This window comes from Branchiostoma floridae, chromosome 18 (genome assembly GCF_000003815.2).
Source record: "Branchiostoma floridae strain S238N-H82 chromosome 18, Bfl_VNyyK, whole genome shotgun sequence".
Lineage (NCBI taxonomy): Eukaryota > Metazoa > Chordata > Leptocardii > Amphioxiformes > Branchiostomatidae > Branchiostoma > Branchiostoma floridae.
In genome coordinates, this window is record NC_049996.1 from 17,966,592 (window position 1) to 17,979,492 (window position 12,901).

At 43.3% G+C, this 12,901-nt stretch overlaps 2 protein-coding genes across 6 annotated transcripts in view; one reads left to right on the forward strand and one right to left on the reverse strand.

Annotated features, from left to right (window-relative positions):
• The window catches only part of LOC118405535 (zinc finger protein Helios-like), a 9,026-nt gene extending 3,905 nt beyond the window's left edge, over positions 1-5,121 (forward strand). Inside the window, exons 4-7 of the mRNA XM_035805038.1 lie at positions 3-64; positions 595-625; positions 976-1,125; positions 1,261-5,121. Of these exons, the coding sequence (XP_035660931.1) occupies positions 3-64; positions 595-625; positions 976-1,125; positions 1,261-1,785 (768 nt within the window). The 3' untranslated portion in view covers positions 1,786-5,121. The remainder of the gene's footprint in view (positions 1-2; positions 65-594; positions 626-975; positions 1,126-1,260) is intronic.
• An 836-nt stretch (positions 5,122-5,957) lies between these two features.
• Positions 5,958-12,901, reverse strand: part of LOC118405799 (thioredoxin domain-containing protein 3 homolog) — an 8,943-nt gene continuing 1,999 nt past the window's right edge. For 2 of the 5 annotated variants that reach the window (XM_035805560.1, XM_035805563.1), the window contains exons 2-8: positions 11,560-11,738; positions 10,731-10,835; positions 10,294-10,407; positions 9,529-9,690; positions 8,621-8,698; positions 7,704-7,766; positions 5,958-6,569 (exon numbers count right to left, since the gene is read on the reverse strand). In XM_035805560.1, coding sequence (XP_035661453.1) covers positions 6,526-6,569; positions 7,704-7,766; positions 8,621-8,698; positions 9,529-9,690; positions 10,294-10,407; positions 10,731-10,835; positions 11,560-11,738 — 745 coding nt within the window. In that variant the 3' untranslated portion in view covers positions 5,958-6,525. The remainder of the gene's footprint in view (positions 6,570-7,703; positions 7,767-8,620; positions 8,699-9,528; positions 9,691-10,293; positions 10,408-10,730; positions 10,836-11,559; positions 11,739-12,901) is intronic. The other 3 variants (XM_035805561.1, XM_035805562.1, XM_035805564.1) reach the window with 3 other exon arrangements.

The following is a 12,901-nucleotide window of genomic DNA, read 5'->3' on the forward strand; positions in this document are numbered from 1 at the left end:
AGGTGAGCAGGAATGAGGGAGTGAGAGAATGGTATACTGGAGAAAGGGAGGACAGGAGCAGGAGGTGAGCAGGAATGAGGGAGTGAGAGAATGATATGCTGGAGAAAGGGAGGACATGGTGTTCGAGCAGGAGCAGAAGGTGAGCAGGAATGAGGGAGTGAGAGAATGATATACTGGAGAAAGGGAGGACATGGTGTTTGAGCAGGACCAGAAGGTGAGTAGGAATGAGGGAGTGAGAGAATGGTATACTGGAGAAAGGGAGGACAGGAGCAGAAGGTGAGCAGGAATGAGGGAGTGAGAGAATGATATACTGGAGAAAGGGAGGACATGGTGTTTGAGCAGGGGCAGAAGGTGAGCAGGAATGAGGGAGTGAGAGAATGATATACTGGAGAAAGGGAGGACAGGAGCAGAAGGTGAGCAGGAATGAGGGAGTGAGAGAATGGTATACTGGAGAAAGGGAGGACATGGTGTTTGAGCAGGGGCAGAAGGTGAGCAGGAATGAGGGAGTGAGAGAATGGTATACTGGAGAAAGGGAGGACAGGAGCAGAAGGTGAGCAGGAATGAGGGAGTGAGAGAATGATATACTGGAGAAAGGGAGGACATGGTGTTTGAGCAGGACCAGAAGGTGAGCAGGAATGAGGGAGTGAGAGAATGATATACTGGAGAAAGGGAGGACAGGAGCAGAAGGTGAGCAGGAATGAGGGAGTGAGAGAATGATATACTGGAGAAAGGGAGGACAGGAGCAGAAGGTGAGCAGGAATGAGGGAGTGAGAGAATGATATACTGGAGAAAGGGACTGATGGTGTTTGAGCAGGAGTGATAGAATGACCTGTGCTCCTCTCTGCCCAGAGCCCTGGCTGTGAGCTGGTGCAGGTCCATGTGATGTGTGCTTACATGTTTGCTGTATGTTTGCCCAGAGCCCTGGGTGTGAGATAATGCAGGCTATTGACTGTATGTTTGCTGTATGTTTTTCAGAGCCCAGGCTGTGAGCTTGTGCAGGGCCATGTGATGGAGCAGGCCATCAGCAGTGCTATCCACTACCTTGGTGCCGACTCCCTCCAGCACGCTGCTCCCAAACAGGACCCGGGTCTGGCCTCTCCCATCATCAGTGCTGTGTTCTCACAGGTACGCTGGGAGGGCAGGGGAGTGTTCTGTATATTCTTAGTATTTTTCTTGCGTGTTTAACTTGCACTGAAATGAAAGAGGCTAGGGTCTGATTTTTGTACAGATTGGAAAGAACTTTGTTTGTTTTCTCTCCAGGGCTTTGCGCGTCAGGCAGAGTCGGATCTGGAGCGCCCCGGCACGAGTACGGAACACGCTGCTGCTCACAACCGGGCCTTCAAGGAGCTGGGCACGGCGTACGGGCGCTGTGCAACACCGCTCCACATGGACAGGGGGCGCTGCACGACCCCGCTGCACATCGACAGGGAACCAGAGAACGGGCACGAGTCGGACAGCCTGACCAGCCCGAGCCGAGACTCCGCCATCGCCGACGAGAACGCCTCGGAGGGCAGCCTGCACTCGCCGGTCGGCGGGCAGGGGCGCGGGAAAAGGTCGGAGGTCGGCGGGGGCATCGGGAGCCTGAAGGTGTTGGACGAGAGGAGCGAGGAGGTTCCGGTGTTCCGGTGCGAGATCTGCCGCCTGCTGTTCCTCGATCACGTCATGTACACCATCCACATGGGTTGCCATGGCTACCAGCAGCCCCTGCAGTGCAACATCTGTGGTTACCTCAGTCAGGATAGGTACGAGTTTTCCTCCCATATTGCACGGGGAGGACACCACTGACTGGGGTAAAACATTTTCCTTTCTTTGATAGAATCTTTTCTGACAGAATGACTTGACCCTGTGAGTCAAGGTCAACTTGAACAGGAAACCTTTCTAGCTTTTTCAAACTATTTTCTCCGAGAATATCTTCAAGCCTTTGAGAAACTCACGCAAGAAATATTTTAATCATGACTTTCTATAGTTTTGTCTACTGCATGCTAAAAATGAATTTCATACATGCAGTTTTAAAAATGGTGACTTATCTACAACTTGGTATAAACTTTTGGTGTATCAAGGTCATGTGGACACGGCAAATCAAAGTCAATCCAACCTGCATGCTCGTTCCCAACCTAGGTCATGTCAAAGGTCATGACCTGCACAAGGTCATGTCTCAGTTCAGAACAGGGGATAAGTGTGTAGGGAAACATGGAGAAACATCAGCACCCAGAGGCTAGTAATGGCTGTGGGCTGCCCCGTGAGCAGGCTGCCTGTCAGTCCACCGGAGGAAAGTTTTCCTTCCTGCACAAGGTTATTTCAAGGTGAGACAGGCAGATTTTATGAGCAGATTATCGTGTACTTGTTACAGGTGGTCAGAAGTGTGATTATCATGATGTATACAATAAGAGGTGTCTCCTGTTTGTTGAGCTAAAGCCAAAAAAAATGGATGGTCGTATGCAAAAGATTATAGAATCTAGATTTTGATTCTGAATTACTAAAAGATATCCCCAGAGTGCCTGTGTGATATTACTACTGATGCTGTAAAACCCTTTAAGCTTTGCTTGGTGCAAGCTATGTCAGATACAGGTTAGACTTTAGTTCCAACCTGCAGACTGTTTTAACATTTTAGTGTTTCTGAGTGAAGTGACTCCCACCTCTGTTTTACTGACTGTGTCAGTTTTTATGTTGAAAGTGATTTTGTAATGCAGGTTTGTCCCACTAGTGCTGCTACAGTAGGAGTTGACTCTGCTTTGTTGCATCTTCTCTGCCTTTTGTACCTCCGGGCCTGTCAGCTTTCTAAACTGTTCATTAAAACACTCGCTTTGCTTCAACAATTAAGTTCTTTGTACACCCTGGTGGTTTGTTCAACACAGACATTTTGGTGACCGTTTGTCGCCTTTCGCAGGGCAGTTCTGACTGGTCACTGAAACGTCATTGTGTACAGAACACCTGGATGTGTTCTAAGATCTTTTTTATCCAGTGACTTACAAAGCTGATGGAACTGTTTACAGACTTGCTGTGTTTTAAAGAAAAGTTGCATTTGGCCTGGTGATTCCTACGTCCACTTGTGACTAGAACAACTATGGAATAATTTAGGATTAGACAAGAAAGAAAATTAAGCAGCTTCTTTTATAAAAGGTGGCAATATGAATATAGCTGTTGAATATCCAACCTTGTGCTGTAAAGAAAACCGGTTTAAAAGCTGCCAGAGTCGAAGGAATGAAAGGCGAGATTTCTGATTGACTGTGAATAACTATAGAGACTTCATCTATGGTGTGAGCAGAGGTTATATATGGGCATGAAATGTCATCTTTAAATTATGTATGAACATTAATTTTTGAAATGTAGAGAAATTCTATCGGTGAATGATGTGTTATATATTTGAGGAGAAAAGAATAGAAAATATATAGGATTCTGACTTATGAACATCTCTATCTATACATGATATATAACGTTACATATATTGGTGAATGAAGAGAGTGATTTTTACTTATATTATCTTGATTTCAGGACAGCCTAGCTGCCAATTTAATGCATAATGATTTTATTAGCATCCAATTGTTTACACGCACAGTTGTAGCAACCTATGGTGCCTTTTGCAGGTTTATCTCTGGTGGTTTGATTTTGAATAATCTAGATGATTATCTAATTTGCCATTGGTTGATGTGAAATGACACTGACCAATCAGAACCATGGAAAAGATTTCCCATGTGGCATAATTTTGTACATGACCTTGACAGAGGTCATACAGTGCCTTACTGCTTGAGGGTAATTTTCTACCAAAGTCACCTCAGTGCCAGTTTTGTTCTATTTGACTAACCATTGTCATTAAGCAAGGTCATTTTTCAAGATCATTAAGATGGTTGCTTCCTGTCAACTTAAAGTACTTCCAGCCACATCATGTAACGTTACTGATGAAAACTAAATTGACAAGAGGAAAAGAAAAGAAAATGTAATTTCGTAGAGTGAATAGGACATAGGAAGATGGATTTTAGATTGTTCTTTCTTACGGAACCGTTTTGTTTTAAACCTGTGTTACCAGAGTTATGCCAGGTGCAGGGATGAAGTGCCTGATGGCATGCTGCATTTTGATATCCATCTGGTGAGACGTTTGTTAAAAAGGAGGAAAAATCTGCTGCTTGGAAATGGTTTTAAATCTGTGTCTCCACTTTTTAACATGGCTGGTTTTCTGGTACCTCCACTAGAATAAAGGTTAGGAGCAAAGTAAAGTCGTTAGAGAACAGTTGGAAGAACAAAGGGCATCAGCAAAGTAAGAAGAAACATTTGGTGTTGAATATGACATGTATGATCTGTAGTGTTTGACCAGTCATGTATGCTGCTTTGTTTTCAAACAACGTATTGGACTATTCTGTATAACTACATGTACTTCTAATGGTAAGGCATGAGCTGTTACAGTCAAACTTGGTGAGAAAACCTCCTACAGACAACCTCCAGTCACAAGCCACATTTTTACATACTAGTTAACCTCATCCTGTTCCCCACAACCATTATCCGCAGCCCCTTGAGTGGTTTCCCAGTCCAGGTTTGACTGTAACCAGATTGAGTTATGGAACAACTGGATTTTATAGGAAATGCTTCTATTAAGTTGCTTGTACGACCCATAAGTCATAAGTCATAACAAATTGATACAGGATATTTCTGAAGGATTAGAAGCTGGAGTCTTTGATTCTGAAATGTGATTTTAAACGATTTGTACTGGGTATGCTGAGCTGAGCTAATTGAAAGTTGTTTGTGACAATAACATCAGAGTTTTTCTATCTACATCTGAAATGTGACAGGTCATGTTTATGAGTTCACTGAAATGTGGTTCTGTGCAAGATATGGCGCCTATGATCCACAGTGGAGCCATGCAAAAACAAAATTTGGAAAGTTCTGTTTTAAAACACATCAATGCATTTAAGTACCCAAAAAGCTTTACCATGAACCATTGGCCATCCCTTACCCTGGGCATTGGGACATATCAGTCAGCTGTTCACATGTGAGAACAGTGAGGGTTTTAGTGGTTCGGTTACTCCTGGATCCCAGTATGTGGCCAGGTATACCTTAAGTTTGTACTGTGTGCAGTTTCAACATACCACTTTGCTGCTGGGACAAATAAAGGAATAGAACATCTGTCAAGTCTGGTGATGCAGTCATTTGTGTTACTAGAAGGTAACCTGAATTTTACGTGTCCCTGTCCCTGGACACATGCAGTGACATAACAGTCTAGACTTTATGATCCAGTCAACCCTGTCCAAGCGACCACCTCTTCAAGTCAGTAACCTGGCCCCGACCTAAAATTTCCCCAGAGCGGAGGTGCAAGCATTAAGCGGCCTGCTCAAGACGACCATCTCCTCAAAGAGACCAGTTCAAATTGCGTCACTGCAGGACCTAATCCCTGCACATAACGGCCACCCCACTTTTCTATCATGTGGCTACATCAATTTTGTATGATATTTAGAAATCCTGGTAGAATCGGTCAATTGCCTTAGGTTTAGACTCAGACGGCAAAATGTTCCCGGATAGATTATTCTCGGTTTGGGGCAGCCCAACATTGCAAAAATAATGGCCCACAGTTCCAGAAACCTGCCAGTGGGCCGTATCTTCCACCACTTGCTGTCTGCCTTTGCACTCTTTGCTAAAATGTGGACGACGATATCAACTCTATGCATGATTTGTCCTGAGTCCTGACATTGGATCACGTGTTCCACGGGCCCCTATAGTCTATACATGCCACAAAACCAGATTGTGCTTTCAGTAGCTGTACCAAATCCTATGAAAGTTTTCATTCTTACTGAACACATGAACAACGGAAGTTTCTTTACAGGAGCCAAGCATTAGTAATTGGTTCCTGTGCTATAATAAGGTTACCCTTCCAGAAAGAGTACAGCACAAGTTTGTATTTATACAAATTGTCAATAAAGCAAAGAGGGTGAAATGAAGGAACCCAAATGAAGGAAAAGAAAACAAGCAAAGAATGTCTAAGGAATCTTTTATTCAAAAATACATTTTCTAGATGTTGTACACATATAACATGGAAGAACAGCAAAAGAAGCTGTTACCAAACAAACCAAACTACAGTACGACTGCTGCAGGGATGTCCGGCCAACATTATGGTCTGACAATTTGCAACATTGTACCATAACAGTGCGTCTTGTTAAGTTACTAAATCATGGACGTCAAAACAAACTGCAGTATTTTATGTCCTTCTTTCTAAACAAAATTAATGGAACTGTTCACCCCATGTAATCTGTGTATATACAATATTCATTAGATTATGATAATTTAGTACAACATCATATGCACACCTGTGTTTTAATGACAGAAAAAAGGTAAAAAAAATTGACATTTATACACAAAGACCTGAACCCTAGAAACAGTAGTGATATTTGGTAACTATAGATTCATACTTTTCCTTAATTGAAACTGTAAGTCTGGATAGCATTACTGTACACTAGCTCTCCAGCAGAGGTCATCAGTACACAACAGGAGGCGCTGAGTGGTGCATCAGGCTACTCTGCTAGGGAGGGGCTGAGTGTCAGTCTACTCTGCTGGTGCCTCAGCTGGTTTCTCCTCAGTCTTGTCTCCTGCAATGGGCACAACATTCTGGTCAGAAATTACAGTTAAGATTTCCTTTCAGAAGAAGGCAATGTCTGACAACATGATTTGTGGGGGGTCTGACTGTTTTATACAATGTCTGTGCTTTTCTGCAGCATTTAAGTACAAAATGACAAGCTTTCAATACATGTATTTCTGTTCTTGTAAATCCAGAATGATGGCCACTATGGTTACTAGTGCGCCTCAGTGGATCGGCTTTGCTGACATACTAAAACTAGTAAAAGCTGCCAGTGGTAGTCTGCAAGCACAAATCTGCGTGCGCCCTGCCAAGTCACATGCAGCATGCCTTGTGCATTGCTTAACACATTCTGTTAGCAACTCTGACTCCTCAAAACTGTTAAACAAATACGAGTAGACAGATCTGGTGCCCAGTGGTACACAGGTCAATGAGGATAAGTGTCTCCATGCTGATTTAACTGAGCCTGTGTCAGTCTGGCAAATACAGTCAAACCTGCTCAAGTAACCACTCCTACATCTATAAGGACCACCTACACATTGTGGCCACTTTTTGGCAATCCCTTAAATTGATGATTTGTCCCATCAACACAAGCATTGATAATCCTGTCCAGATTTTATTGGTCCCCTGAGCTGTATTCTTGTGTAGGTTTGACTGCAGTTCCAAGCCACCAGTGTTCAAGCCAACAAACCTCAGAAGTCAAAGGCCATGTTAAATGCAGCTGAGGGAATTGTTGGGAGGGAAAATTCATCACGTCATAAGTACAGCAACACCTTCCCTTCCCTCTCAAAGTGTTAGTGAAAGTTGTTACCTGACAAGTGAAAGTTGTTACCTGACGAGTGAAAGTTGTTACCTGACGCCAAAGTCAAAGGTATTACAATGTAGTAGTTTCCATCCTTAGGCTTGTACTTCTATTACAGCAATGTAATCAAGATCTTGCCAGTATCTCCAAAACACAACATATCTTATATCTACTGTCTTACATTGGATGCCAAAACAAGCTTTAAAATGTTGTAATTCTAACATTTGAGCAGAATCCGTGAAGCAAGTTGGTATAAGGAAAAAGCAGGATCTTGCTGAACAATTCTTCTTTTGGAACTCTCTTGACTGTTTCAATTTTTCGCTTTCCTTCGTTTTCTCCTCTCACCTTCCTTCTGTTCCCCATCCTCAGCTGGCTTCTCCTCGGCCTTCTCTCCTTCCCCCTCTCCACCTGCAAATTCAAACAGACTCTTTTAACCCCCACACTGCTGATGCCTGCTGTAACCCCCACATTGCAGACGGATCACGGGTGGTAGAGGGTTAAACATGTATCATGTATGTTTGCCTGACTGTGCAGAATGTCTGGTAACATTCTTGTAAGCTAAAAAGGGACTGTCTTTTACTGCTGTTGAAAATGCTGCACAGCTGAAGAGAAACAACATGACTCATGCACTTTCCAGATTCATCATAGTTTTAAATAAAAGTTTTCAGCACCAAGGGCAGGGACACAATTTCTGCAAATGAATTAAAAACTTTAAAGCTTGATATTCCTGCCCCTACAAGCTGTTTATTTTGCTCATTTCTACATGAACACAAATTTGAAGTTCAATTATATGGTTTCATCAATGTAGTGTTAGGATATTGATATTAAAGCTTCCATATGCAAAAAAGTACCATGTCAGTCAAGTTGTAATTATCTGGTTTTATCCCCTTTCAAGTGAAATGTCTTTCAGTACCAGGAACATACAAACAATGTCTACAAGTTTATCTGGGTTCTAACCAGGGCCACGGGGCGCTGCACCCTCACACCATCAGCATGTGCCCTCTGACCCTTGGCAACTGATTCTGCTCTGTAACAGTTATTTCAGCACCAGGGACAGGGACACAAGTCCCTCTCAATCGGATCTTTCTGCCCATACTGGCCCCCGACCCCGTCCCACAAGCCCAGCGACCCGTCCCACAAGCCCAGCGACCCCGTCCCACAAGCCCCCGACCCCGTCCCACAAGCCCAGCGACCTGTCCCACAAGCCCAGCGACCTGCCCCACAAGCCCAGCGACCCCGTCCCACAAGCCCAGCGACCCCACCTTCTGCGGGCGGGGCAGCCTCTGCCTCTGCAGGTTTCTCCGCTGACTCCTCCTGAGCTGCAGGTTCAGCACTGCCCCCTAGCGGTGGGTGAAGGCATGGCATGCAGTGTTATGTGAAGCTTGTGCCACAAATATGCAGCTGACATGCGAGCATGTGATATTCTGAGTGCTGAGGTAAGGCAGCATATGTATGGACAGCTGTCCTTGAAGTAGACTGGAATTGTGCAGTCTTGAAAACTTACTTTGCAGCACAGGCAATTTTGACTTGATTGCACAGACTTCTTGCAAGCTAGGAATTAGGTGCATCAAGGAGTAAAATCTATCTTAAAGTTTGTTCTACTTGTGAAACAAAAAGCAACAAATGAAATAACTTTCTAGAAATGAGTAAAAACATAAGAAATGATGATAATAAAATAAGTGTTTTAACCAAATGTACCATATGGTGTAAATGATAATTACAGAAACAAAACAAGTAACTGGTTAATATTACTGAACAAAAGAATAACAGCAAATCAGGGTGATCTAAAAGGCACTACAGCAGGATAGACATTTGATAGGAGGAACAAGGCTGTTAACTCATGGTTAAATGTTTTAATGAAGAAGCCCTTGTCCCTTTCCAGTGCAAAAGGAAACTGTGCCTGTATGTAACAGCAGGACTTTTTCACCATTTGAAAGAAAAGGACATACTAGGTAGTGTGAAATGTGACCAACACATGGTAGTGTGAAATGTGACCAACACGTGGCAGTGTGAAATGTGACCAACACGTGATAGTGTGAAATGTGACCAACACGTGGTAGTGTGAAATGTGACCAACAGTTACACAATGTCATGTATTAAGTTTTGACCTTATCCCCACCTTCCATCGCTGAAACCTTAGACCTACCCAACCTCAGTACCTACAACTAACCTTCCTCAGGGCTCTCTTTCTCTCCCTCATTCCCTTCAGTCTGTTCACTCCCTTCATTTTCACCTGCCTCTTTCTGTTCATTTTCATCTTTAGTCTCACCCTCCTGTTCTGCGTTTGTTTGCTCTGCACTTGTTTCTTCCTGAGCTCCCTCGCTCCCTCCTTCTAAGGCAAGAGTTCGCAGCCCTCCAGTGTTAGGTTTGTGTGCATGTTGGAGAGACTCGACTCCAAGTCAACATTTTGTACATAGCTAGAACAGCTTTACACTCCAAACAATGGTAGTTTTTAAATTTTGTACGTAGCTAGTACAACTTTACACTTCAAATACAGCTTTACAATTGATGTGAAGAGTATTCTTAAGAATTTACAATGGATTGAAGGTTTCTCTTTCCAGAAACATGAACTTACACAGTGTCATTTTGCCATTGTTTTTTCCTGAACATGCTTTTATTTTGCTGTTGGTAGAGTCTCTTTGATAACATGCCCACATTTGCAATCATGCTACAGTATGTTACTGTATGTTACACTACATGAACTAAGCTCTGTGGCTGCATGCATTACATGGAAGCTGTTACTATCCTACAGCCCTAACTTCACAATGTTAAAACTTCATTTGGGAGTTACTTTGACTAAATCTACCTTAGATTTTGTCAGGACTACTTTCAGAGCAAAGCTAGTTTAGATTGTAAGTTTATGAGAGTTTTAATGGGGACTAATAAGATATAAAGGCTACTCCGAGGTACATGTGGCTGGACTGGCACTGATTACCTTCTGGTTTGGCCTCCTCTCCTCCCTCTGCAGCTTCCTCCTTCTGTTCTTCTGCAGGTGCTTCAGCCTCAGGTGCCTCACCTGCTGCAGGTGCTTCAGCCTCAGGTGCCTCACCTGGTGCAGGTGTGAGCACAGGTGTGTTTACAGGTGAGCAATGTGGTGGGGCGGTGTGCAAAGCTTGTGCAGGATTAGTAAGCAATCCAATGTGTTCTTCAACTAAATTTGTCTTCCATAAGTTTAAAATGTAAAACTGCCCCAGGACCTTTGATACTGTATCTTCCCAGAGAAATTATTACAGCAGCTCACTTGTCAGGCTGATGTGAGTCATACTCTGTTGTGCTTTGATTTCCTTTTCTGCAATCACACTTCAATTGAAGTCTTGAATGCATCATTTTTCCTAAATGCAACTTCATCACATTTTATCATGAAGCTTTTACCTCCCTCCTCTGGCTTTGCTTCTTCTTCTTCCTGCTTTTCTGCTTCCTCTGTCGGCTTCTCTCCTCCCTCGCCTTCTCCCTCCTTCTCTCCCTCCTGGCCCTCAGCTACAGTAAAACATGCCACATGCAGGTTTCCACAGTGCAGCGTTACATCGCTGTGCAGGTACAAGATTCCCACTCACCTCAAAGATGGAAGGAAGAAAAGAGAACAGGATGAAGGAGTTTTGACAGCAGTTCTAGCAAAGGTCACTGAACCCGTGTGACCTTTGACTGGCCATGATTTGAGTGCATTAAGATAGACTGGAAATCATCCTGTAGTCTTGGAGACAAAACAAACAAACAAACAAACAAACAGACAGTATTACCAGGCTCCGTGTCCCCCTGTGTGACCATGTCCAGCTCAGGCTCCGCCCCCTTTACGGTCCCAGCACAAACAAACAAACAAACAAACAAACAAACAAACAAACAGACAAACAGTATTACCAGGCTCCGTGTCCCCCTGTGTGACCATGTCCAGCTCAGGCTCCGCCCCCTTCACGGTCCCAGCACAAACAAACAAACAAACAAACAAACAAACAAACAAACAGACAAACAGTATTACCAGGCTCCGTGTCCCCCTGTGTGACCATGTCCAGTTCAGGCTCCGCCCCCTTCACGGTCCCAGCACAAACAAACAAACAAACAAACAAACAAACAAACAAACAGACAGTATTACCAGGCTCCGTGTCCCCCTGTGTGACCATGTCCAGCTCAGGCTCCGCCCCCTTCACGGTCCCAGCACAAACAAACAAACAAACAAACAAACAAACAGACAAACAGACTGTATTACCAGGCTCCGTGTCTCCCTGGGTGACCATGTCCAGTTCAGGCTCCGCCCCCTTTACAGTCCCGTCTGGGTTAAACTCGATATCTCCAAATATGGCCTTGATCTTCTCCTGGGCGTGGTTCGGGTCGGAGCTGCCGTGAAGCGCGTTCTTCAGCATGTCTGACGCAAACTGCGCCCGTAACCTTGGAAACGTTTCAAAATTCATAAATACACAAATATACCCAATCAACTATGGAAACAAACCAATCCCATAGCACGGCTCCACTCAGCCAAAAAGCCTCAGCAATGACAAACTAGAGGAAAGCAACATCTAACTGATTCTAAGCTGACTGGTAGTTATGGTGGGCAGCTGGGATTGGTCTATTCGGGTTTCAGTCTAAAGGAACAAATTGTTAAGAAATGTTTTTTCTAACAAAAGAGTCTGTAAGGTCTTCGTCATCAAACTGAATTCAGCATTATGATAGCACTTTTAATGATCACAAAGAAATACACATTTTTCATGCATTAACAGTGCTGTCTCATGATATCAGGCTGGTAGAAGATTGCTAAGTACAAGATTTCATCATTCCACATCAAAGGGAGGTATGGTTTTGAAAAAACAAACTATTTTAAAACATGTTTTTTGCATGTCATTGAATGCCTTTTTTGAGAGCAAGTTTATGTGGGCTTAAACTTAAGTCTCAGGGTTCTGAGCCTTTTGGAAACCAAGAAAACGGCCTCAACCATTTCATTGAGGAGGGATTTTGGTACCAAATTTCAAGCATGATTTTTTTGGTTTGTTTTCAGTGAAAAATGACCCTGTTTCACCAATTGATGGGTGAAGTGGCACTTCTAGAGTTGCAGCTACAAAGCAGGGTGAAAACACACACACACTGCTGAGTTTATAAGCAAATAAAGTAATTATAGTAACATTGCCAAAAGATAAAAATAAAAAAAAATTGTAAATCAAAACAACATAGCTCGCTTCAAAATAAGATAAAGAGCTGATGAAATAAAACAGAAGAAGCAAAATATCAGCAAATCAAATAAATGATGGCAAAAAAGTAATCAATGAATAACAAAAACAAACAAATATAGCTGCAACTGCAGTTTGGCAAGCCACGATCAAACATTGTTAGAAAAATACTCAAAACTCTAGATGAAGTATGCCTACTTGATTAGTGCATAGAACAAAAAGCACACAAAAGTAAAGCGAATACAGTCAGACCTGTACAAAGCACCATCTTCATGTAAGAACCACCTGGCTAATGCAGCTGGGATGGTTTCCCCGTCACCCCAGCATGGAGAATGTCTATTGTAGGCTGTGACTATTTCCTTCATGTCCCTCCAGTGATGACTATGTACA